The sequence below is a fragment of the Rattus norvegicus genome, chromosome 6 (genome assembly GCF_021556685.1).
Source record: "Rattus norvegicus strain SHRSP/BbbUtx chromosome 6, alternate assembly SHRSP_T2T, whole genome shotgun sequence".
Classification (NCBI taxonomy): domain Eukaryota; kingdom Metazoa; phylum Chordata; class Mammalia; order Rodentia; family Muridae; genus Rattus; species Rattus norvegicus.
This window is the reverse complement of record NC_141539.1, coordinates 27253447-27278493: the sequence shown is the minus strand read 5'-3', so window position 1 is coordinate 27278493 and position 25047 is coordinate 27253447. Positions and strand designations below refer to the sequence as shown.

The following is a 25047-nucleotide window of genomic DNA, read 5'->3' as shown; positions in this document are numbered from 1 at the left end:
GGCCATTCACCAGAAGATGACCGGCTGAAGATGGTTAGCTTGGTGTTTCTGCATTCCGGTTAAACTCATTTTTAAACAGAGTCTTGATATATATCCTGTCAATATATATATGGGTTTCAATCTCCCCATCCACTTGTCTCCACCTCCCCAAAGCTCCTGTGGTAATCCATGCCACCACACCTAGCATTCTGGTTGTATTTTAAGTGAGACTATATTTCCTCGTTTCTTGCCCAGCTCTGAGGTTATATTTATATGGTTTCGCTGTCAAGTGTCTACTGAGAATGACTCCAAGACCCTGGCCAGCAACACAGAGTGGAGGACAAGTTCTCCGGCAGGGACTGTGGGTGTTCTTAACCGTTTATTCCTTTTGGTGGGTGAGCAAGGCAATACCTACTGTGTCCAGTTAAGTCCTGATACACAGGATAGTTCCAGTTTTCAAGACTCTTAAGAAAGAGGTTGCAGGCCGCTGAGCCCTTCTTCAAAATCATATGGACGATGTCTCGTGCAGCGTCCTGCTCCACCCGATGACTGCAAATGATGGCAACTTCTTCCCCGTTGAGAACGTTCAATGCAAATAGGTCATCACAGATTTGCTTTATAACCACTATGCCCATCCTCTGAATAAGGGCTTGGCTGTTTTCCTTTATAAAGTTCACTGAAGAGATGGAGTACATATTTGTTTATTAGTTCATTTCTTTATTTTACTATACATGAAAGAAACATTTCTGTCACCGGTGAATCAGAGCTGCATATTTCCCTCCCCCTGGCTCATCTCAAGCCATGGGGATATCGGATGCTTTATGCTCAGGCCCTCAAGAAGTGCTCTGTTAAACTCTACAGCCATAACTTCAGTCCGTGAGCAAGATGGTTTTGCTTTGGTGATGAGGCAAGGTGGGTAATTTTGTCCACTGATTTGAGCCTCAAGTGAGTGCCTGGTGTGGTGGCGCCCGTCTTTAATCCCAGACTCAGGAGGCAGAGGCAGCCAAGATCTCTGTGAGTTCTAGGATAACCAGGGCTACATGATGAGACCAGAAGAAAGGAGGAAGGAGAGTGGGAGGAGGAGGAGGAAGAGGATGGGGAGCAGGAGGGAGAGAAGGAAGGAGGAAAAGGGAGAGTGAAGGGTTTTGAAGTAATGAATGGCTCTATCCTCCAAGCATAAGAGCTATTACCATCTTATCTACATTCTCCTTTAGAAGGAGGAGTGGCGGGGTTGGGGATTTAGCTCAGCGGTAGAGCGCTTGCCTAGCGAGCGCAAGGCCCTGGGTTCGGTCCCCAGCTCCGAAAAAAAAGAAAAAAAAAAAAAAAGAAGGAGGAGTGGTGGGGGGTGGGAAGGGATCATTAGGTCCTACCTGAGAGTCCAGCAACTCTCTTTCTATGTCTCTCTCCCAGCCATTCATATATATATATATATATATATATATATATATATATGAATTCCATATATATATATGAATTCCATATATATATACATATATATATATATATATATATATATATATATATATATATATATGGAATTGTCATCCACGCTGATACAGGGCTTGGCAGAGATGTGGGTACCTTGGGTTACCACTTATCTGGACTCTGACAAGTAAGACCACCAGGCCCACTGGTTCAACAAACTAGAGAGACTTGTGGAGTGAGTGGCTGGATGTCTGTTCACATTTCTCCCAGGTAAAGTTAATGCAACAGCATAGAATTTGCCATCTGTAAACTTTGTCAACTCTCTCTGAATCAGTTAGAACTGCCAACTATGGAGCAGACTGCCTCTCTGCAGACAGAATATTTCTTTTGTGGCATTTAATGAGCCCCATGAAGGATTCAATATTCCCACCAGTCCCAGTTTTAGATAACCATAGATGCGCCCTGGCTAACAAAAATCTGAATATCTAGCACTTTTCCAGTGAGAACCAACCAGGGAACACACTCTGTGTAACCCAGGGAGCTGTTAAGGAGAACTGATGCCTGGCATTGCATACAAAGTCATGAATGTGTCAGCATGCTGGCTATCATGCTCACTTCTTGTCTTCCTACCACAACTCAAAGGAGTAGGTGTTTTAGCTCTCACAAGCTTTAAAGATCTCTACAAAGTATTAGACAGTATTCAGTCTAAGCTCTTGTTTCTCTTAGTCTCTAGAGAGGCTACACCATTTTTTTTTTGTTTCTTCCTCTGCAATGCCTTAATCTACACTGGGGTTTGATTTGGTTTGGTTTGGGATTGACCTACAACCTCATGCATTGGAGGCAAACTCCCTACCATTGAACCTGTTGGCCTAATTCTGAGCCAAACTCTCAAATACAGACAAAACTGTGCCCAGATACTGTATGTAGTACACACCGTCTGTGACATCAGAGGCCCCTCTCCCTGTCTTGCACTCTCAGACTACAAGTTCTCTTTGTACTGTAGGCTTGTCCCTTACATGCCTCATGACTGGAGATTGGAGAGTGAAGATGTCTCTCTCAAAGAATTCAAGTCCTCTCCAGTCTGAATTATACTCAGGCAGCCCAACCCTCAGGGATCACTCCTGCCCCACCCCCTAACCCCCATTGCGATCCCCACTGCTAAAGACAGCAGAACAGCTGTCCACACTTGTCTGCAAGTCCTCTGAGGGAGACCCATTGCTGCCCCCTGGAGTCTCACTCATATCTGTGGCTTCTGCATCTTTGTTAAGAAGATAGATATGTCTGTGTTTACTGGAGATTTTCGTTTTATGGCAAAAGGCACGCAAGTCTCTGAGAAGCCTGCAGCCTCTTGCCCATTAGTGTGGACTGCCTCTGAAGCTAGGTATCGTCTCACTTTAAAATGAAGACACCAAGTTCTCTTAGCCCTAAAAAAAAAAAAAAAAACAAAAAACAAAAACTTGGTGATATTGAAAAAAGATGTGCTTGGTGTGGCGGCACATGCCTTTAATACCAGCACTTAGCAGGCTGAGGCCAGCCTGGTCTACATAGTGAGTTCCAGGATAGCCAGAAACACACAGAAGGACCTTTCTCAAAGAAAACGAGTAAGATGTATGAGCCGTGTGTGTATGTGTGCGCGTTTTAATGTTTAAAAAGGATACTATGCAACCATATGTATACTATGATATTCTGTGTATAAGATAATCTTATTACTAGCTGTGGATTACCTCAATTCTATAGAACTTAACCATGGAGCTGTAAGATACAGTCAAGACTAACCATGCTGTAACTAGTGGATGGGTAGTAACTAATGACTTTGATGTCATGTAACTAAAGATGTTAGTTTGTTCATTCGTTTGTTTGTTTGTTTAGGGGACAGGGTTTCTCTTGTAGCCCTGGCTACCCTGGAACTCTGTATGTGGACCGGGCTGACTTTGACTCACAGAGCTTCTTCTACCTCTGCCTTACAAGTCTGCGATTTAAGGTATGCACCACCATGCCTGGCAAGATGTTGTTCTTAATCATGATTTGTGCCCATGACTGGGATCCTTTTTGATCACACACGAAAGCCTGTTCATTAATTATTCTTTTTTTCCCTAGAATATCTGCCTCTAGATTAGCACTTCGCGGTGGACCATTGTGCAATGGTCTACATTCTTGTTTGCATTTCCCAGGGTGAGCTCTATTAGCCATACATGATTAGCCAGGGATGGTTTGTGAGAGCCATTAGCCGCTGGTGGCTACTGAGCACTTGATATGCGATAAGAATGAATGTGTAACTGAATTTTGCTTGGGTTCATTGTTGTTGCTGTTGTTTGTTTGTTTGCTTGCTTTAAGGGCCTTGTTATACATCCCAGGCTGACTCGTGATCCCACGTCTTCAGGTCCCAAGGGCTGAGACCCTAGGTATGTGATGCTATGTTCTCATGTGCAATTGGGTTTTATGTCAAATTCGATTTTAAGTTTAAATTTGCAATTAAATGGCCATAGTGGCTAGTGGGTACTACATTGGAGAGCACAGGTCAACACTGGGATCAAAATGGAAACAGAACTTGGGAGCTTCAGAAGCATTCATGTCTGTGCCATTTCTCTGAAGTGATTGGGTATAGTTTTCTGAAATCTAAATGCAAGTCTGTGATTGAACAGGTTAAAGCTGGTATCATCTGGTCACTCTTTTTTTTTTTAAAGATGTATTTATTTATTTTATGTGAGTACACTGTAGCTGTCTTCAGCCACACCAGAAGAGGGCATCAGATCCCATTACAGATGGTCGTGAGCCACCATGTGGTTGCTGGGAATTGAACTCAGGACCTTTGGAAGAGCAGTCAGTGTTCTTAACCGCTGAGCCATCTCTCTAGCCCACCTGGTCACTCTTTACATAAGCCTTACCCCATCTGTCATCTGCCTTTCTTCGTAAGCTCGCCATATTGTTTTTAACGAATTCTCAAGACAACATAGAATATTTAATTGAGAAGCCCACAGATAATTCGTCAGACGAAAGCGTGAATCGCTTTTCCATTTAATATCATCAATGAACTATCAATAATCTCATAATAATAAACTAGACAGATGCTGCTTATTGAATACTTACTTGTGGTGAGTCAAACCGTCCCACTTTTCTTGATCTCAGTAGAAGGTATTTCTTTTCCAAACAGGAAGGCCAAAGACGATCATAATGTTGTAAGGTAAGGCTATCCTAAGAAACTAACAAAAGGAAAACAAAGGCTGAAGTTGCTTGTGACTAGGGCAGCGCTGCTTTTCCACATGAAGAGTGACACCCAAACTATCTAAAACTTGCTCAGGGTCTGGGGAGATCGCTCACAGGCTGACGTGCTTGTTGTGGAAGAGTGAGGACCTGATTTCTTATCCCCAGCACCCACGTAAAAATCTGACCCTAGCATAGAGTGCAGGTAGAGATGGGCTCACTGGCCTCTAGTTTCACTAACCAGTGGTGCCAGGGTTAGTGAAAAACTCTGTCGGGAACAAAAAGATAGAGAGTAATTGAGGAAGACACCGGACATGATCTCCGGCTTCTGCGCGTGCGCGCGCGCGCACACACACACACACACACACACACACACACACACACACACGTAGGCTCATATATTTGAATGCTGAGTCATCAGGAAGTGGAACTGTTTGAAAGGATCAGGAGGTGTGGCCTTGTGGGAGCAGGTATGGCCTTGTTGGAGGAAGTGCAGGATTCGAATGTGGGCTTTGAGGTTTCAAAAACTCTGTGTCTTCTCTCTCTTCTGTCAGTCATGTACCTGGGTGCTATCCAAGGGGATCTGTGGGGCTCTGGCCCAGTGGGAGTGGCCAAAGAGTTGCAGCTCTTTGAGGGGGAGGGGGAACAAGTCAGGCTGCTGGGTTTCTTTGGAGGCTGCAGCAGGCCACAGCAGGCAGCCAGGAGCCTAGGTCAGGGCCACAAAACAGGAAGTGGCTGCAGTAGGCTCAAGGAGCTTCCAGCAACAAAAGCTTCAGGGGGGAATCCTCTTCCCTTAGGGTGCTACAGCTTGATAAGACAGACACTCTCAGAGTCTTTGATGAGATAACTCACGCACTTTATTCCTTGTGATTAGGGTCTTATAAACATTTTGGGGTGGGGTGGGGTCTAAAGGCAGAGGTTTTCTATTGGCTTGGTCTGAGATGTTAGGGAAGCCTCATCTGCATGTGGAGGGGCTTCAGGTGCTGCCCTTACGTGACTGAATCTCACAGTCTTCTCCATGGTGTGTCGTAGTCATGTATCCCAGGACTGGTACATGATCAGGAGGAGATTTAAACTCCTACCACCCTCAATTATGAGACTTTCTGGGGTTTCTGAATCCACTCGACCTTACCAGATTTTCCGTCCGGGGGCAGGGTCCACTGCCCCACGCTCTTCCTGCTGCCTGCTGATCAGATGTAAAAGTCTTAGCTATTTCTCCAGCACCATGTCTGCCTGCGCGCTGTCTCGATGATAATGGACTGAACCACTGAAACTGTAAGCCAGCCCCAATTAACTGCTTTCTTTTTTTTCTTTTTTTCTTTTTTTCTTTTTTCTTTTTTTTTTTTTTTCAGAGCTGGGGACCGAACCCAGGGCCTTGCGCTTGTTAGGCAAGCGCTCTACCACTGAGCTAAATCCCCAACCCCAACTGCTTTCATTTATTAGATTTGCTGTGGTCATGATGTCTCCTCATGTAGTAGAACTGTGACTAAGAGAATATCTTTCTTTCGTAAAAGGGGAAAGAATCAATCCTCCACTGACTGGGTCAGAGTTGAAGTAAGAGTAGAAAAAAACAAAAAGAGGAAGGAAGCCGGGAAAAGACCATAAAATTCCCTTCATTATGTCAGTGGAGTGGTCGTCCATGTGCTGGTCAACTAAAACCAATGCACAAGGGGCTGGGGATTTAGCTCAGTGGTAGAGCGCTTGCCTAGCAAGCACAAGGCCCTGGGTTCGGTCCCCAGCTGGGAAAAAAAAAAAAAAGAAAGAAAAAACCAATGCACAAATCACCCGGAAAATATGCTTAGAACTGGAATCCAGTTTAGCTACTGGAAATATTGTTCTTGCCAACAGGATGACGGCAAAGAACTAAACCAGAGTCAAATAACTAATTATCAATTTCTTTGAAAATAAAAGCACATGGCTGGGATCTCACGTGCTCTGAGTTACCCACTGGGCTGAGGAGGCTGTAGAGATAACTCAGCACCCCTTGCTCCTGCTTGGGCCTGGGATTATTTCCCAACACCCACATCTGTAACTGCAGTTACAAGGGATCCTTCTGCCCCCATAGAATAACAGGCGTGCATGGGACATACATAAAGACAAGCATGCAAAACACTTGAGATAGAAAGAAAGAAATCCTAGAAGAGGGGGTGGAGGGACGTAAAGAACCAGAGGATCAGGCATTTGCTGTGAGACTGTGTCTTCTAGTAATGTCAGAAGCTACACCCATAGAATTTCACCAACTTTCTTCAGTGTACTGGATGGCTGCTTCTTTTTTTTTTTTTTTCTTTTCTTTTCTTTTTTTCGGAGCTGGGGATCGAACCCAGGGCCTTGCGCTTTGGATGGCTGCTTCTACATGTGTTATTTGACACTCCGCAGTGGGCTTTCCTTTTTGTAAACTTGTTTGCTTGTTTGTTTGTTTGTTTGTTTGTTTGTTTTATATCAGTTCTCTCCTGGAATAGTCTATAAGTCCCAGGGATCAAACTCTGGTCAACAGGCTTGGGGTGACCAACACACCTACCCCCTGAGCATCACCCGAACATCTGGACTATGCTTTCTTACCTGAACTATTAGCATTCACATCTGCTCCAAGCCTGAGACTGTGGTGATGATTAAACAGGCAAACAGGTGGAACAGAGGCCATCAGTCTGTGTGTGATTCATCTCTCACTCTAGTATACAAATGCCCTGGTCTAGAATGTTCTTACATCTCCTGTGGACTCCTGCAGCTCACTGAGTACTGTTAGTGATATACAAATAATGTATGGAATTGTCTAGAGGCACAAGACTAACTGGAGCCTGGAAGAATGAAAAAGGTTAAGGGACATTAGGAGAGCCTCATTCCACCTCTGCACTGGGGTTGTTAAGATTCTCCGAGATCCCTTATCACACAACGAGGTCTGGACTGCGCTTTCTATAAACATTGGCCCACAGAGAGGGATTTTCTTAATTTTTCTGTTCAAGTATCTCATAGAGGCTCAAGAGACTGGATGGACCAAGCAGTTCCCCTCTCCCCACCTCTCCCTCAGCACAGAGTTTTTTCCGTAAAGCCCAAAAGCATTTTCTAAGTCTTTTTGTCTCATAGTAAATACAAAGGTGTCCTCTAGGACTCCAAATCCTTTAACAACAACTCAGAAAAACTCAACTAAACTCCAAAAGACCAGGTTAACCGCCCTGCCTCCAACACCACCCAGGTTCCCTGCAGGCAAATCAGCCCAAAGGGCTAGCCATCCATTGCGGGACAACCTCACAGACACAGGTTTCAATGGATCTAAACTCAAATTTCAATATTTGATTCTAAAATCGACTTAAAACCCATTCCCTCTCCCTGAGGTACCTGGCCAAGCAAATCCAGTTGCCTTCGAAGGAAAAGTCATCTTAAAAGTAAGTTTCTTTCTTAATCCAAACTTCTTTGTCCGTGAGAGGAGACTGTAAAAAAACAGGAAATGCCCTGTGGGGTTTTTTTTCTTGCTCATTAACTATTAAGTAACACATACTAGCACGCAAAAGGAGTGACAGGGTTGTCAGGAAGTAGGGACTTTGAACTCATGCACTCTCTGATTCCCGTTTATTCATATAATAAAGATTTAACAAGTGTTTATTTTTCCAAGCAAAGAGGATGAGGAAGCTTTATTGGTGCCAATTACAAGTGAACAAGGCCCAAGAAAACAGGGTAACCCGAGTTCCAAAGTTCAAATGAGGTAATTGTTTCATGAAGGTTTTGTGTGTGTGTGTGTGTGTGTGTGTGTATGTGTGTGTGTGTGTGTGTGTGTTGTGTGTGTGTATGTGTGTGTGTATGAGTGTATGTGTGTGTGTTTGTGTGTGTATGTGTGATAGACTCCTTTTATATACCCCTGGCTGCCCTGGTTCTCCCAATGTAGATCAGGCTAGCTTGGAACCCACAGAGACCCACCTGTCTCTGCCTCCTGAGTGCTTAAAGGCACACCACTACTTAGTTTCAGGAAGCTTTTACATTAACAGAACAAAAAAGTCATCAATCAACATAATTCTAATAACATTGGTGGAAACGTTGGGTAGGCAGGTTGCAGTCAAGAAAAGAAAGCCTTGGTAAAGACTTCAGATCTGAGGCCATTTTTAGCGTCTAGATTGTTATGAGCTGGCACCCAGCTTTGCTAATATATTGCAAAGCTTTCACCTGATTGGAGGAGCTCTTAGGTCATTACAGAAGTGGGTAATAAAGGAGTTCTAATCAGTTGATCAGCTTCTGTCTGGGACCCTTAGTTCTTGTGTTTTAGACATTCAGTATGGTTTTTGCTTATCTTGTCTTGGACTTCTGACCCTCCTGCCTCTGCCCTCTCAGAGCTAGGATTACAGGCATAAGCTGCTATGCCTTGCTCTGTTTTTTTTTTCATGATGAATGGAGATTGAGAGGTGGGCAGAGAAAATGGAAAGTGAAATGGTCTGTTTTTTTTGGTTCGAGCATGTTGTCACTGAGGACAAGGGCAAACAGACTTATCTCTGTACCTCGGTTTCCAGCAAAGCTGTACTCTCAGTCACTGGGGTCATGGCAAGTTATCCCAGGCTAGCCAGGGGTCCACACTATTGATAATTATTATTCACGAGATTCTCCTAAACACACAGAGCCAGGGACTCGAACCAGCATACATGTACTCAACATCACCGAATACACCAGAAAGGGAAGCTATCCTCAGCTTGAAACAGAGAAATCTCTCTGCTCTTCTGTCAACACTGCTCTTGTAAACTCTTCCCTCTGACTTTGCACAAATTGCTAGAATCTTTTTTTTTTAATGTTATACAACTACTTGTTTCAAAAAGATCATTCTGACGCAGACATGGTGGCATATACCTTTAATAGCAGCATTCTAGAGAAGAGGCAGGCAGAGCTCCGTGAGTTCAAAGCCAGCCTGGTGTACATAGTGATTTCCGAGACAGCAGACCCACATAATAGAGAGATCCTGTCTCAGAAACAGACCAACAAAACAAAAAACCCATTCTTACATATTAACGTAGCTGGCCATATAAGGGTGTCCAATGTGAGGTCCCATACTTAAGCTCAGTGGCTCTCAACCTATGGGTTGAGACCCTTTCACGGGGGTCACACATCAGACAGACTACAGATAAGAGATCACAATACAATTCATAAAAGTAACAAAATTACAGTTATAAAGTAGCAACAGAAATAATTTTATGGTTGGAATTGTATTAAAGGGTAGCAGCATTGGGAAGGTTGAGAACCACCGTGCAAGCTTTTCTAGTGGAGTGTCAGGGGTGCTTTCCAGTGAAGGACTGCTTTGTTAGCTGAACTCTTTGGTTTCTAAAATCTCTTTGTGTGTGCATAGTTGCTGTGTGTGTACATGTATGTGCATGTTCATGCGTATGTGGGTGAGGGAGCCCCCATGCCACAGTATGCATGTGGAAGTCAGAGGACAATCACAGCTGTCAGAATTTGCCTCCACTTCATTTGAGGCAGGGCCTATGTTGTTTGTTGCTGCCTAACCGAGACCAACTGGCCCTTAGGAGGAAGTTGGACGTATGAAACTGACGCGAGGTAACCAGCCATGTGGCAGCCGTGGAATAGTACCATCGGGTTAATGTAAGTTAAGAGCTGATTGGAGAGCAAGCCTAGCTTAAGGCCTAGGGCATTTATGAATAGATATAAAGGTTTCCAAGTCATTATTCAAAGCAACAGTGGGCATAGAAAACCCTTACTTTTACACCTCCCCAATTTTAAAGTTTTCTTTCTCTTTCCATTAAGGCTGCTTTTTTGAGGGTAGGAGTCACAGAATCCTTCCATGTCCCTCTGTCTCATCTATGCATCTGCAGCCACCGGCGGCACAGCAAAGGTAGCTTCCTCGTTCTTTACAGTAATCAGGAACACAGATCACGGGCTTCTTCATGATTTCTGGCAACAGCATAGACCACGAACATGCCCCTAGCTGTTGCAGGCCCACTGACCCAGAGGTCTAGAAGCCCAGGCTGCCTCAGGTGGCAGCTCAAGCCACTCAGATCAAAACGGGCCCTGGTGGTAGCATTGCCCATGGACGTCAACATGGCTTCAGGCAAGAGCCCAGACCACGAACAGCCATGTGGCCTTTGGTGGTAATATGGGCCACAGACATCAACACAGATCCTGGATGGAGTAGGACCTTAGACTCAGATGTGGCCTTAGGTGGCAGCAGTGACTCAGGCCTGGTCATTGCCTCAGGTGGCAGTGCAGGCCACTCCCATCACCCTGGTTCTCACTCACTGTCTCCAATTCTGTTGCCCTCTGCAGTGCACATACCCCTCTTTTTCTGCCTTTCCCATCTCTTCATTGCATATTCGTTCAGAGTAGTGGTGCCTACGTCCTTACCTTGAAAGGTAGGGCAGCTTGGCTCGGTGGCACACACTTACTTAATCCCAGCACTTGGGAAGTAGAGGCTCACCTGGATTTCTATGAGTTTGAGGCCAGCTTGGTCTGCCTCGGAGAGGAGGGTATGGGAGAAGAGGAGGAGGAGAGGAAGGTGTGGATTCCCTAATTGGTTCTTGATTGTGCCAATAAAAAGGCAGAAGCTGGGCAAAAGAAAAGAGGTGGGACTTGTTGCGGTAAAAATAAAAGGAGTGGGAGACACCGCTGGAACCTGAAGGAAACATACCAGATAAACAGTTCTCTGCACCCAAATCCCGTGGGAGGGAGAGCTAAACCTTCAGAGAGGCAGACACGCCTGGGAAACCAGAAGAGACTGCTCTCTGCACACACATCTCAGACGCCAGAGGAAAAAGCCAAAGACCATCTGGAACCCTGGTGCACTGAAGCTCCCGGAAACGGCGGTGCAGATCTTCCTGGTTGCTGCCACCGCGGAGAGCTAGTGGGCAGCACACCGAGAGCGAACTTGAGCCTCGGGACCACAGGTAAGACCAACTTTTCTGCTGCAAGAGACCTGCCTGGTGAACTCAAGACACAGGCCCACAGGAACAGCTGAAGACCTGTAGAGATGAAAAACTACACGCCCGAAAGCAGAACACTCTGTCCCCATAACAGGCTGAAAGAAAACAGGAAAACAGGTCTACAGCACTCCTGACACACAGGCTTATAGGGCAGTCTAGCCACTGTCAGAAATAGCAGAACAAAGTAACACTAGAGATAATCTGATGGCGAGAGGCAAGCGCAGTAACCCAAGCAACAGAAACCAAGACTACATGGCACCATCGGAGCCCAATTCTCCCATCAAAACAAACATGGAATATCCAAACACACCAGAAAAGCAAGATCTAGTTTCAAAATCATATTTGATCATGATGCTGGAGGACTTCAAGAAGGACGTGAAGAACTCCCTTAGAGAAACACAGGAAAACATTAATAAACAAGTAGAAGCCTACAGAGAAGAATCGCAAAAATGCCTGAAAGAATTCCAGGAAAACATAAATAAACAAGTAGAAGCCCATTGAGAGGAGACACAAAAATCCCTGAAAGAATTCCAGGAAAACACAATCAAACAGTTGAAGGAATTAAAAATGGAAATAGAAGCAATCAAGAAAGAACACATGGAAACAACCCTGGATATAGAAAACCAAAAGAAGAGACAAGGAGCTGTAGATACAAGCTTCACCAACAGAATACAAGAGATGGAAGAGAGAATCTCAGGAGCAGAAGATTCCATAGAAATCATTGACTCAACTGTCAAAGATAATGTAAAGCGGAAAAAGCTACTGGTCCAAAACATAGAGGAAATCCAGGACTCAATGAGAAGATCAAACCTAAGGATAATAGGTATAGAAGAGAGTGAAGACTCCCAGCTCAAAGGACCAGTAAATATCTTCAACAAAATCATAGAAGAAAACTTCCCTAACCTAAAAAAAGAGATACCCATAGGCATACAAGAAGCCTACAGAATTCCAAATAGATTGGACCAGAAAAAAACCACCTCCCGTCACATAATAGTCAAAACACCAAACGCACAAAATAAAGAAAGAATATTAAAAGCAGTAAGGGAAAAAGGTCAAGTAACATATAAAGGCAGACCTATCAGAATTCACACCAGACTTCTCGCCAGAAACTATGAAGGCCAGAAGATCCTGGACTGATGTCATACAGACCCTAAGAGAACACAAATGCCAGCCCAGGTTACTGTATCCTGCAAAACTCTCAATTAACATAGATGGAGAAACCAAGATATTCCATGACAAAACCAAATTTACACAATATCTTTCTACAAATCCAGCACTACAAAGGATAATAAATGGTAAAGCCCAACATAAGGAGGCAAGCTATACCCTAGAAGAAGCAAGAAACTAATCGTCTTGGCAACAAAACAAAGAGAAGAAAAGCACACAAACATAACCTCACATCCAAATATGAATATAACAGGAAGCAATAATCACTATTCCTTAATATCTCTCAACATCAATGGCTTCAACTCCCAAATAAAAAGACATAGATTAACAAACTGGACACGCAACGAGGACCCTGCATTCTGCTGCCTACAGGAAACACACCTCAGAGACAAAGACAGACACTACCTCAGAGTGAAAGGCTGGAAAACAACTTTCCAAGCAAATGGTCAGAAGAAGCAAGCTGGAGTAGCCATTCTAATATCAGATAAAATCAATTTTCAACTAAAAGTCATCAAAAAAGATAAGGAAGGACACTTCATATTCATCAAAGGAAAAATCCACAAGATGAACTCTCAATCCTAAATATCTATGCCCCAAATACAAGGGCACCTACATACGTAAAAGAAACCTTACTAAAGCTCAAAACACACATTGCACCTCACACAATAATAGTAGGAGATTTCAACACCCCACTCTCATCAATGTACAGATCATGGAAACAGAAATTAAACAGAGATGTAGACAGACTAAGAGAAGTCATGAGCCAAATGGACTTAACGGATATTTATAGAACATTCTATCCTAAAGCAAAAGGATATACCTTCTTCTCAGCTCCTCATGGTACGTTCTCCAAAATTGACCAGATAATTGGTCAAAAAACGGGCCTCAACAGGTACAGAAAGATAGAAATAATCCCATGCGTGCTATCGGACCACCACGGCCTAAAACTGGTCTTCAATAACAATAAGGGAAGAATGCCCACATATACGTGGAAATTGAACAATGCTCTACTCAATGATAACCTGGTCAAGGAAGAAATAAAGAAAGAAATTAAAGACTTTTTAGAATTTAATGAAAATGAAGGTACAACATACCCAAACTTATGGGACACAATGAAAGCTGTGCTAAGAGGAAAACTCATAGCGCTGAGTGCCTGCAGAAAGAAACAGGAAAGAGCAATATCAGCAGCTTGACAGCACACCTAAAAGCTCTAGAACAAAAAGAAGCAAATACACCCAGGAGGAGTAGAAGGCAGGAAATAATCAAACTCAGAGCTGAAATCAACCAAGTAGAAACAAAAAGGACCATAGAAAGAATCAACAGAACCAAAAGTTGGTTCTTTGAGAAAATCAACAAGATAGATAAACCCTTAGCCAGACTAACGAGAGGACACAGAGAGTGTGTCCAAATTAACAAAATCAGGAATGAAAAGGGAGACATAACTACAGATTCAGAGGAAATTCAAAAAATCATCAGATCTTACTATAAAAGCCTATATTCAACAAAACTTGAAAATCTGCAGGAAATGGACAATTTCCTAGACAGATACCAGGTACCGAAGTTAAATCAGGAACAGATAAACCAGTTAAACAACCCCATAACTCCTAAGGAAATAGAAGCAGTCATTAAAGGTCACCCAACCAAAAAGAGCCCAGGTCCAGACGGGTTTAGTGCAGAATTCTATCAGACCTTCATAGAAGACCTCATACCAATACTATCCAAACTATTCCACAAAATTGAAACAGATGGAGCACTACGGAATTCCTTCTATGAAGCCACAATTACTCTTATACCTAAACCACACAAAGACACAACAAAGAAAGAGAACTTCAGACCAATTTCCCTTATGAATATCGACGCAAAAATACTCAATAAAATTCTGGCAAACCGAATCCAAGAGCACATCAAAACAATCATCCACCATGATCAAGTAGGCTTCATCCCAGGCATACAAGGATGGTTTAATATACGGAAAACCATCAACGTGATCCATTATATAAACAAACTGAAAGAACAAAACCACATGATCATTTCATTAGATGCTGAGAAAGCATTTGACAAAATTCAACACCCCTTCATGATAAAAGTCCTGGAAAGAATAGGAATTCAAGGCCCATACCTAAACATAGTAAAAGCCATATACAGCAAACCAGTTGCTAACATTAAATTAAATGGAGAGAAACTTGAAGCAATCCCACTAAAATCAGAGACTAGACAAGGCTGCCCACTCTCTCCCTACTTATTCAATATAGTTCTTGAAGTTCTAGCCAGAGCAATCAGACAACAAAAGGAGGTCAAGGAGATACAGATCGGAAAAGAAGAAGTCAAAATATCACTATTTGCAGATGATATGATCGTATATTTAAGTGATCCCAAAAGTTCCACCAGAGAACTACTAAAGCTGATAAACAACTTCAGCAAAGTGGCTGGGTATAAAATTAACTCAAATAAATCAGTAGCCTTCCTCTACACAAAAGAGAAACAAGCCGAGAAAGAAATTAGGGAAACGACACCCTTCATAATCGACCCAAATAATATAAAGTACCTCGGTGTGACTTGAACCAAGCAAGTAAAAGATCTATACGATAAGAACTTCAAGACTCTGAAGAAAGAAATTGAAGAAGACCTCAGAAGATGGAAAGATCTCCCATGCTCATGGATTGGCAGGATTAATATAGTAAAAATGGCCATTTTACCAAAAGCGATCTACAGATTCAATGCAATCCCCATCAAAATACCAATCCAATTCTTCAAAGAGTTAGACAGAACAATTTGCAAATTCTTCTGGAATAACAAAAAACCCAGGATCGCTAAAACTATCCTCAACAATAAAAGGACTTCAGGGGGAATCACTATCCCTGAACTCAAGCAGTATTACAGAGCAATAGTGATAAAAACTGCCTGGTATTGGTACAGAGACAGACAGATAGACCAATGGAATAGAATTGAAGACCCAGAAATGAACCCACACACCTATGGTCACTTGATTTTTGACAAAGGAGCCAAAACCATCCAATGGAAAAAAGATAGCATTTCCAGCAAATGGTGCTGGTTCAACTGGAGGTCAATATGTAGAAGAATGCAGATTGATCCATGCTTATCACCCTGTACAAAGCTTAAGTCCAAGTGGATCAAGGACCTCCACATCAAACCAGACACACTCAAACTAACAGAAGAAAAACTAGGGAAGCATCTGGAACACATGGGCACTGGAAAAAATTTCCTGAACAAAACACCAATGGCTTATGCTCTAAGATCAAGAATCGACAAATGGGATCTCATAAAACTGCAAAGCTTCTGTAAGGCAAAGGACACTGTGGTTAGGACAAAACGGCAACCAACAGATTGGGAAAAGATCTTTACCAATCCTACAACAGATAGAGGCCTTATATCCAAAATATACAAAGAATTCAAGAAGTTAGACCGCAGGGAGACAAATAACCCTATTAAAAAATGGGGTTCAGAGCTAAACAAACAATTCACAGCTGAGGAATGCCGAATGGCTGAGAAACACCTAAAGAAATGTTCAACATCTTTAGTCATAAGGGAAATGCAAATCAAAACAACCCTGAGATTTCACCTCACACCAGTCAGAATGGCTAAGATCAAAAACTCAGGTGACAGCAGATGCTGGCGACGATGCGGAGAAAGAGGAACACTCCTCCATTGTTGGTGGGATTGCAGACTGGTACAACCATTCTGGAAATCAGTCTGGAGGTTCCCCAGAAAATTGGACATTGAACTGCCTGAGGATCCAGCTATACCTCTCTTGGGCATATACCCAAAAGATGCCCCAACATATAAAAAAGACACGTGCTCCACTATGTTCATCGCAGCCTTATTTATAATAGCCAGAAGCTGGAAAGAACCCAGATGCCCTTCAACAGAGGAATGGATACAGAAAATGTGGTACATCTACACAATGGAATATTACTCAGCTATCAAAAACAATGACCTTATGAAATTTGTAGGCAAATGGTCGGAACTGGAAAATATCATCCTGAGTGAGGTAACCCAATCACAGAAAAACACACATGGTATGCACTCATTGATAAGTGGCTATTAGCCCAAATGCTTGAATTACCCTAGATGCCTAGAACACATGAAACTCAAGACGGATGATCAAAATGTGAATGCTTCACTCCTTCTTTTTTTTTTTTTTTTTTTTTTGGTTCTTTTTTTTCGGAGCTGGGGACCGAACCCAGGGCCTTGCGCTTCCTCGGTAAGCGCTCTACCACTGAGCTAAATCCCCAGCCCCCACTCCTTCTTTAAAAGGGGAACAAGAATACCCTTGGCAGGGAAGAGAGAGGCAAAGATTAAAACAGAGACTGAAGGAACAGCCATTCAGAGCCTGCCCCACAGGTGGCCCATATATATACAGCCACCCAATTAGACAAGATGGATGAAGCAAAGAAGTGCAGACCGACAGGAGCCAGATGTAGATCTCTCCCGAGAGACACAGCCAGAATACAGCAAATACAGAAGTGAATGCCAGCAGCAAACCACTGAACTGAGAATAGGTCCCCCGTTGAAGGAATCAGAGAAAGAACTGGAAGAGCTTGAAGGGGCTCGAGACCCCATATGTACAACAATGTCAAGCAACCAGAGCTTCCAGGGACTAAGCCACTACCTAAAGACTATACATGGACTGACCCTGGACTCTGACCTCATAGGTAGCAATGAATATCCTAGTAAGAGCACCAGTGGAAGGGGAAGCCCTTGGTCCTGCTAAGACTGAACCCCCAGTGAACTAGACTGTTGGGGGGAGGGCGACAAGGGGGGGGAGGGTTGGGAGGGGAACACCCATAAGGAAGTGGAGGGTGGAGGGGGATGTTTGCCCGGAAACCGGGAAAGGGAATAACACTCGAAATGTATATAAGAAATACTCAAGTTAATAAAAAATAAATAAATAAAAATAAATAAAAGGAGTGTTTCTTTTAATCCGTGCTGGCACCATACCCAGCATCGTACGTAGGGCCAAGTGGCATCTGCGGGATATTTTCATCTCAGTCAGCAAAGCGGCTCACCTGCTAAGCTCTATCCCATCTCACACTGCTGACCGAAGGCTACTCTCTGAGCCTGGTAGCAATCTATCTACCTATCTAGTTCCCAAGGCGGTCACAGCCACTCTAGTCTCATACAGTGACCGCCTATCTCACAGCTCTCTTACTGAGGACTCAGTTAATTCAGCACATGGAAGAACACACCACACAATAACCTCTGATCCAATTGATAAGATATAACTTGCCCATCTAGACAGTACAAAACCCTGTACACACCCATCCCTTAAAAACAGTCATAGCAACCTGTGTCTATGCACAGAGAAGAATCTTAACATCTGCCGCCTTGTTCTCCCAGCTCCTCCTCCCACTCAGTCTTCCTCTCTCCTGCTTTTTCCTCCCTTCTAAAACCTCTGTTCCTGCCTCCCTTCCTTCTCGTCCAATGACAGACCTCATTTTATCTTATCTGCTGTCACCTGCATAATAACATCAACCTACAGGGACTTCCAGGTTCCAGGAGGAAGATAGAACGGAGACACAGGGAAAGACGATTTGGCTTTGGACCAGGCTTTGGAAAGAGAAGACACAACAACCATGTAAGGTCTTAGGGCGACCAGAACCCGGCCTCCACCACTGGTGGATGGCTGGAATAGATTAGCTGATAAGTTTGGGGTTAGAGGTTTCTGTGCTCAGTGATTGTGTTGTCTGGCAAGTTTCAAAATAATAAAGCAGTCTAGTGCTTTTCTTCCACGAGGTTAAGGTGGGCAGGAGAAAGAGAGCAGTCAGGCCAATAGCTGGTGGCTTGGTGAAGCTAGCCGGAGCTAGACAGGAGGAACAGGCAAATTGGGAGTGAGGTCTATGGCAGCATGATCTCGGAGCTAACCTGGGATAGGTCGGAACTCGGGCTGAGTTCCTGGGAAGGTGGTAGCATACTTTTTAAAAATTACATGTTACAAAGAAGGCGAAGAAGAGGAGGAGGAGGAGGAGAAGGAGAGGAAGAAGAGGAGAAGTTTCAGATAAAGAGGGAGGGGGATAATAGGTTGGAATGTAGATAATTCTGATTTAACATTCATTATGAATTAAATTAAATAACCAGGAATACAGAGATTCATAACGAGTCAAGGTGCTGAGAAATGTGCCAATACAGTGATATAGAGTGCTCAGTCTTAAATTGGCTTATCTGTATCGCCCCCTCCGAGGTCAGAGAACTCCCGTAAGAGAGAGTGGGAAGAGTGTAAGACCTGGAGGTGCTTTCTTCTGGACATGGAGTGGCTCATAGTGGCAGTGGCCACCTGTATAAGACTGAGCCCGTCAGCAACCGTCATAGCGCCATCACTTCCGGAGGAGCTATAGACTTAATGGTTGTTGGGGAGGAGGAGCCCAATGACGTAGCTCTTTCTCAAGCAAATAACCCCCAGCCTTGCTCAGCCACACTAATTAAATGCAGTGGGCCAACAAAACATACCAGTAAAAACATGGCATGAAAATAGGGGACTTTGATGGACTAGGGAAGGGAGTAAGATAAGGGGAAGCTGGCAAGCTGTTGTTGCTGAGGCCCCAGGTTTGATTCATAGCACCACACGGCCCCGCACAATCTCCAGCAATTCCGGTTGCAAGCGATCTGGCACCCTCTTCAGGTCTCTGCAGGCACTGCATGTGCATGGAGCACAGACACATAGGCACAGTAAACACCTACAGACATAAAATAAAAATAAATATGTAGATAAATGGAATACTAATAAACATGTACAAAAGCTTTTTACTATAGCTTCAGCTATCATGAACAAACTACAGCTGTATAAATTACCTTAAAAATAAAAAGAGAAGGTAGCGAGGGAAATTTTAAACAAAGTACATTTTATGTATGTATGTATGTATGTATGTATGTATGTATGTATGTATGTAATTGTGAAAGAATGATTTTTTAGGTTTATTTATTTTATTTTATATATCAGAATGTTTTGCTTACATGAATGTTTATAAACCACATGCATACCTGGTACCACTAGAGGGCAGACGAGAGCACGTGACCCCCCTGGATCTGGAGTTAAGGATGTGGATGAGTGCTGGGAACTGAGCCCGAGGATTCTACAATAGCAAGTGATGAGCTATCTACAACAGCTGAGCTATCTCTCCAACTCTCAAGAATGATTTAAAAAAAAAAGAGAGAGAGAAAAGGCAAGGGCTTCATAACAAGTTCCTGTCTCGAAACAATGAAAAAAATGTAAATATAAAAACAAAACAAACTATGGGGTTCTGACATAGCATTGAGGTAGTTTCGATGATTATTATAAAGTTTAGTTTGAATAAACCAATCCTCTTGACTAATATTTGCAACCAGAAAAATGAGATCAGCAAGTTAAATATAACTTTTGAACCACTCCTTGAAAGTCAACAAGCCTACTGTTCAAAGGACCAACTAGGACAAGATTCAGGAAACCTAATCCATGGTCTGTAAAACCCTGCTTGGCTTATACAGATGTGAATAAACCTTAACAACAACAGGGGGCAGGAACCATAAACATCATACACAGAGATAACAGACTTTGGAGTAATATCTCAGGGCATTAGAATTGGGGTCATGGAACCAGTCTGACCGGTTCATGTCCTGTTGCTACCAGTCACTATCTCTGTGACCTTTAGCAAGGGACTTTTTCCTACTTCCTGTAAGGAATTCTGAAAAGAACAACATTACCTACTTTAAAGGGTTTTTTTGATGACTGAACAAATAAATGTACTCTACTTATGGTGATGCCTAGCATCTGACTCAGGGATTCTCAGCCTGTGGGTGGCAACCCCTTTGGGGTCCCATAACAGATAAGCCGCACGTCAGATAGTTACCTTATGATTCCTAACAGTAGCAAGATTTCAGTTATGAAGTAGCAACAAAAATAATTTTACGGTCAGGGGTCACCACAACAGGAGGAACTGTATTAAAAGGTCTCAGCATTAGGAAGATTGAGAACCACTTCTCTATTTAGCTTTTCAAAAGGAAAGGAAATAGCATAGAGCATTAGCAGCATTAGGAGACTTAGCTTAAACTTTCAAAACTGCAGATCAGATAACTCAAAAGACCAAACTATGACTAAAAAAAAAATTCTTATCATACTCATTTCTGTACCAATACTCTGTACATAAAAAGGCAAAGGCATATTTAAAGTTACTGAAGGAAATAGCAATTATCCTTGAAGACATGAGATTTGGTAAGTAAGTGAACAAATAAATCTGAAGGGGATGGAGAGGTGACTCGGTGGTTAAGAACCTTTGCTGCTCCTCCAGAGGACCAGAGCTCGGTTCTGAGCCTTCATATTAGGATACAACCAACGGTAACTTCAACTCCAGTAGATCCAGCCATCATCTTCTGGTCCCTACAGGAATGTGCACACACATGACTGACATATACATATACACATGAATAAAGTTTTTTAAAGAAAGGACCAGGCAGAGTGGCACACTGTAGTGAATAGTTTTACATCATTCCCTGTTCCTGGCTAGACCCATGCATGAATCCCCCAGGAACAACCCCGGATCCACAGATGAAACACAGACACACACACACACACACACACACACACACACACACACACACACGCACAGAGTAGTGTATTTTTTTTTCTTTTTCTTTTTTTCGGAGCTGGGGACCAAACCCAGGGCCTTGCGGTTGCTAGGCAAGCACTCTACCACTGAGCTAAATCCCCCAACCCACAGTAGTGTATTTTTAGTGTGCTTTTTAGCTTAATGGCCATGAAACACTAAGCCTTCCGCAACTAATGTGCCTTCTCTTCATTTCCAGCTCAAAACCTCTAAATCTGCTCTCAATTTAGTTGCTTAGTTATCCTCTCCTTGCTCAACAGCCTATGCCTGCCCTCAGCTTAATTACATTTCTTTTTTTTTTTTTTTTTTTTTTTTTTTTGGTTCTTTTTTTCGGAGCTGGGGACCGAACCCAGGGCCTTGCGCTTCCTAGGCAAGCGCTCTACCACTGAGCTAAATCCCCAACCCCTTAATTACATTTCTAATCTCCTGCCTGCTACCCAAGGCCCAGTCAGGGAAGTGGCCACCCCAGATCTCACATGGCTGGTGATGCTCCCTCTGAAGCATGGTGGATACTCTTTTCCTCCTCCTGCATCTTCTAGCCTGCCTGTGACAACCTGAAAGTCCTGCCTCTTCTTCCCAGCCATTGGCTGCTAGCATCTTTATTGCTTGATCAAGAACCAATTGGGGGACAGGACCTTCATTGTTCGCATGGAGATTCCCTATCAGTGCACCAGAACTACATCCTACATCTCACCTTTTCTGTCCAATTAAGAAAAAAAATTCTGGGGCTGGAGAGATGGCTCAGCGGTTAAGAGCACCCGACTGCTCTTCCGGAGGTCCTGAGTTCAATTCCCAGCAACCACATGGTGGCTCACAACCATCTGTAAAGAGATCCGATACCCTCTTCTGGTGTATCTGAAGACAGCTACAGTGTACTTATATATAATAAATGAATAAATCTTAAAAAAAAAAGAAAGAAAGAAATTCTTCTCTCAGACGTAAATTAAACAAAACCATAACAACCATGTAAGTTACAAAGTATGAGATATAATTAACATCCAGTCCATCATATTTGTCAATTAGATAAAGTATTCTACCATTATTTCTAACTTAAATAGTTACAATTCTATCCCTGAATTATGTTTGGATTTTAGCCTGTAACACCATCTGAAAACCGCGTCTTCCAGTGTATAACCTCTCTCTCAATGCTAAACAACTTGAGTTTAATTATGAGACTATAACTAGGCTTCAACCCCATCAGAAATTTGAGAGCAAATTAAATATTGCCTGAGTATATAGGAAGTACCAAACATAACTTCTAAAACTTAAACATTATAGAGACAGCTGCCTACATGGACAGCACCTAATTTCTTGTAATGTTGGAGTATCTGTCTTCAGTCTTCTGGCCCAGAACCATCTGGCCATCACAGACCTTTTGTGAGGCAGGAAATATGAAGGACTGGCTTACCCTGCTTTGGCAGAAATAAAGATGCTTGATTTTTCTTTGATGGGGAAGTGGGGAAGCTGCCAGGAGCAGACATGTTTCATGGTCAAAAGATCCTTTATGAGTTTTATTTGATTGGTTTTGTTTGTTTTGAGATAGTGTTTCAATTGTATAGCCGGTTGGCCCAGGACTTATTTTTTTTTAATTAATTAATTCATTTCATGTATATGAGTACACTGTACTCAGACACCAGAAGAGGGCATCGGATCTCTCTACAGATGGTTGTGAGCCACTATGTGGTTGCTGGGATTTGAACTCAGGACCTCTGGAAGAGCAGTCAGTGCTCTTAACCACTGAGCCATCTCTCCAGCCCTAAGATCCTTAATAATGAAATAACATTAAAAGTCATATTCTGTTCTTGAAGACTAAGTATCTCTGAACTGTTAAACCTTGACTACTCTTAGCCATTCCTATTTGAGTAAACTGAAAACACTTTATTATAATTAAATCAGAATCTAACGGAATCATGAGTTTGCTATCTGGCCTTTAACCTGTGTTACTTAAGTCTTCAAAAACAGAATAAACCCTTTCCTCCCCAACTTGCTTCTTGGTCATGATATTTTGTGCAGGAATACGAACCCTGACTAAGACAATCACTCTTCACTCTTCCCTAATTTCTCTCTCTCTCTCTCTCTCTCTCTCTCTCTCTCTCTCTCTCTCTCTCTCTCTCTCTCATCTTTTTTAACTTGAGTATTTCTTATTTACATTTACATTGTTATTCCCTTTCCCGGTTTCCGGGCCAACATCCCCCTAAACCCTCCCCCTTCCCTTCTATATGGGCTTCCCCTCCCCATCCTCCCCCCATTACCACCCTCCCCTCAACAATCACCTTCACTGGGGGTTCAGTCTTAGCAGGACCCAGGGCTTCTCCTTCCACTGGTGCTCTTACTAGTATATTCATTGCTACCTATGGGGTTGGAGTCCAGGGTCAGTCCATGTATAGTGTTTGGGTAGTGGCTTAGTCCCTGGAAGCTCTGGTTGCTTGGCATTGTTGTTCATATGGGGTCTCGAGCCCCTTCAAGCTCTTCCAGTCCTTTCTCTGATTCCTTCAACGGGGGTCCCGTTCTCAGTTCAGTGGTTTGCTGCTGGCATTCACCTATGTATTTGCTGTATTCTGTATTCCAGTTCTCCCCTCCTCCTAGATTTATATCATTTGCATGTGTGTATACACCATCTGAGAATTCCTAATAGTGGATTCTCGCCTTTGAGTGGTGTGCCAGCTAGAGCGTGTAGTTTCTAAGCTGCAGGTGGACCACTCCATCAGCCATGTGAGATTTCAGGTGGAGTGGCCATTTGTTGCTTCCCAGACTGGGCCTGGGGTAACAGGTGGAAGATTAGAATCATAGCTAAGATGAGGGTGTTGAGCAGGGAGGTGGTAACCAGGCAACTAAATTGAGGGCAGATTTAGGGGTATTGAGCTGGGACTGAAGATAATGGCATGTTAGCTACAGGAGGCTAACCATTGAGCTAAAAAGCATATTAAAATAAGCTAGTGTGTGTGTGTGTGTGTGTGTGTGTGTGTGTGTGTGTGTGTGTGTGTGTGATCCCTGGATCTAAGGGAACCAGGGCTGTGGCTGGTAGAGTGGTCTGCCCGGAGCTTAAATCAGGGTGGTAGAAACTACACACTACGGCACACAACTTTAACCCCAGCCTTTAGGAGGCAAAGGCCTGTGATCTCAGGCCATCTTAGTCTATATAACAACTTCCAGGCTGGCCAGTGTTACATGCATTCTGCCTCAAGAAAAGAATATTACTACTTAGATTTGTCTTGAAATACCTTGTTTTCTCCATCCAGAGTGATTGAGAGTTTTGCTGGGTATAGTAGTCTTGGTTGGCACCTGTGGTTTTTTAGAGGTTGCCCTTCTACCTTATAAAGTCTCAGTTGAGAAGTTGGGTGTAATTCTGATAGGTCTGCCTTTGTGTGTTATCTGGCCTTTTTCCCTTGCTGCTTTTAATATTCTTTCTTTGTTCTGTAGATTTTGTGTTTTGATTATTATGTGGTGGGTCATTTCTGATCCAGCTAATCGGTGTTCTTTCTATAAGCTTCTTGTATATTTATAAGCATCTCTGTATGTTTATAGGTTGGGAAAGTTTTCTTCTATGATTTTGTTGAGAATATTTTCTGGGCCTTGGTGCTGGGACTCTTTACCTTCTTCTATGCCTATTATTCTTAGGTTAGGTCTTTTCATGGTATCCCAGATTTCCTGGATGTTTTATGTCAGGAATTTTTTAGATTTTAACAGTTTCTTTAACTGACGAATCAATTTCTTCTATTGTATCTTTAATGCCTGAGATTCTCTCTTCTGTTTCCTGTATTCTGTTGGTGATGCTT

General features: G+C 43.0%; 1 protein-coding gene across 2 annotated transcripts in view; it reads right to left on the bottom strand.

The window, feature by feature from the left end:
* The window catches only part of Nlrc4 (NLR family, CARD domain containing 4), a 30519-nt gene extending 22368 nt beyond the window's left edge, over positions 1 to 8151 (bottom strand). Inside the window, exons 1-3 of one of the 2 annotated variants that reach the window (XM_087552497.1) lie at positions 7939 to 8151; positions 4492 to 4604; positions 395 to 655 (exon numbers count right to left, since the gene is read on the bottom strand). In XM_087552497.1, the coding sequence (XP_087408623.1) occupies positions 395 to 655; position 4492 (262 nt within the window). In that variant the 5' untranslated portion in view covers positions 4493 to 4604; positions 7939 to 8151. 2 annotated transcript variants of the gene reach the window in all.
* Between the last annotated feature and the right edge of the window lie 16896 nt (positions 8152 to 25047).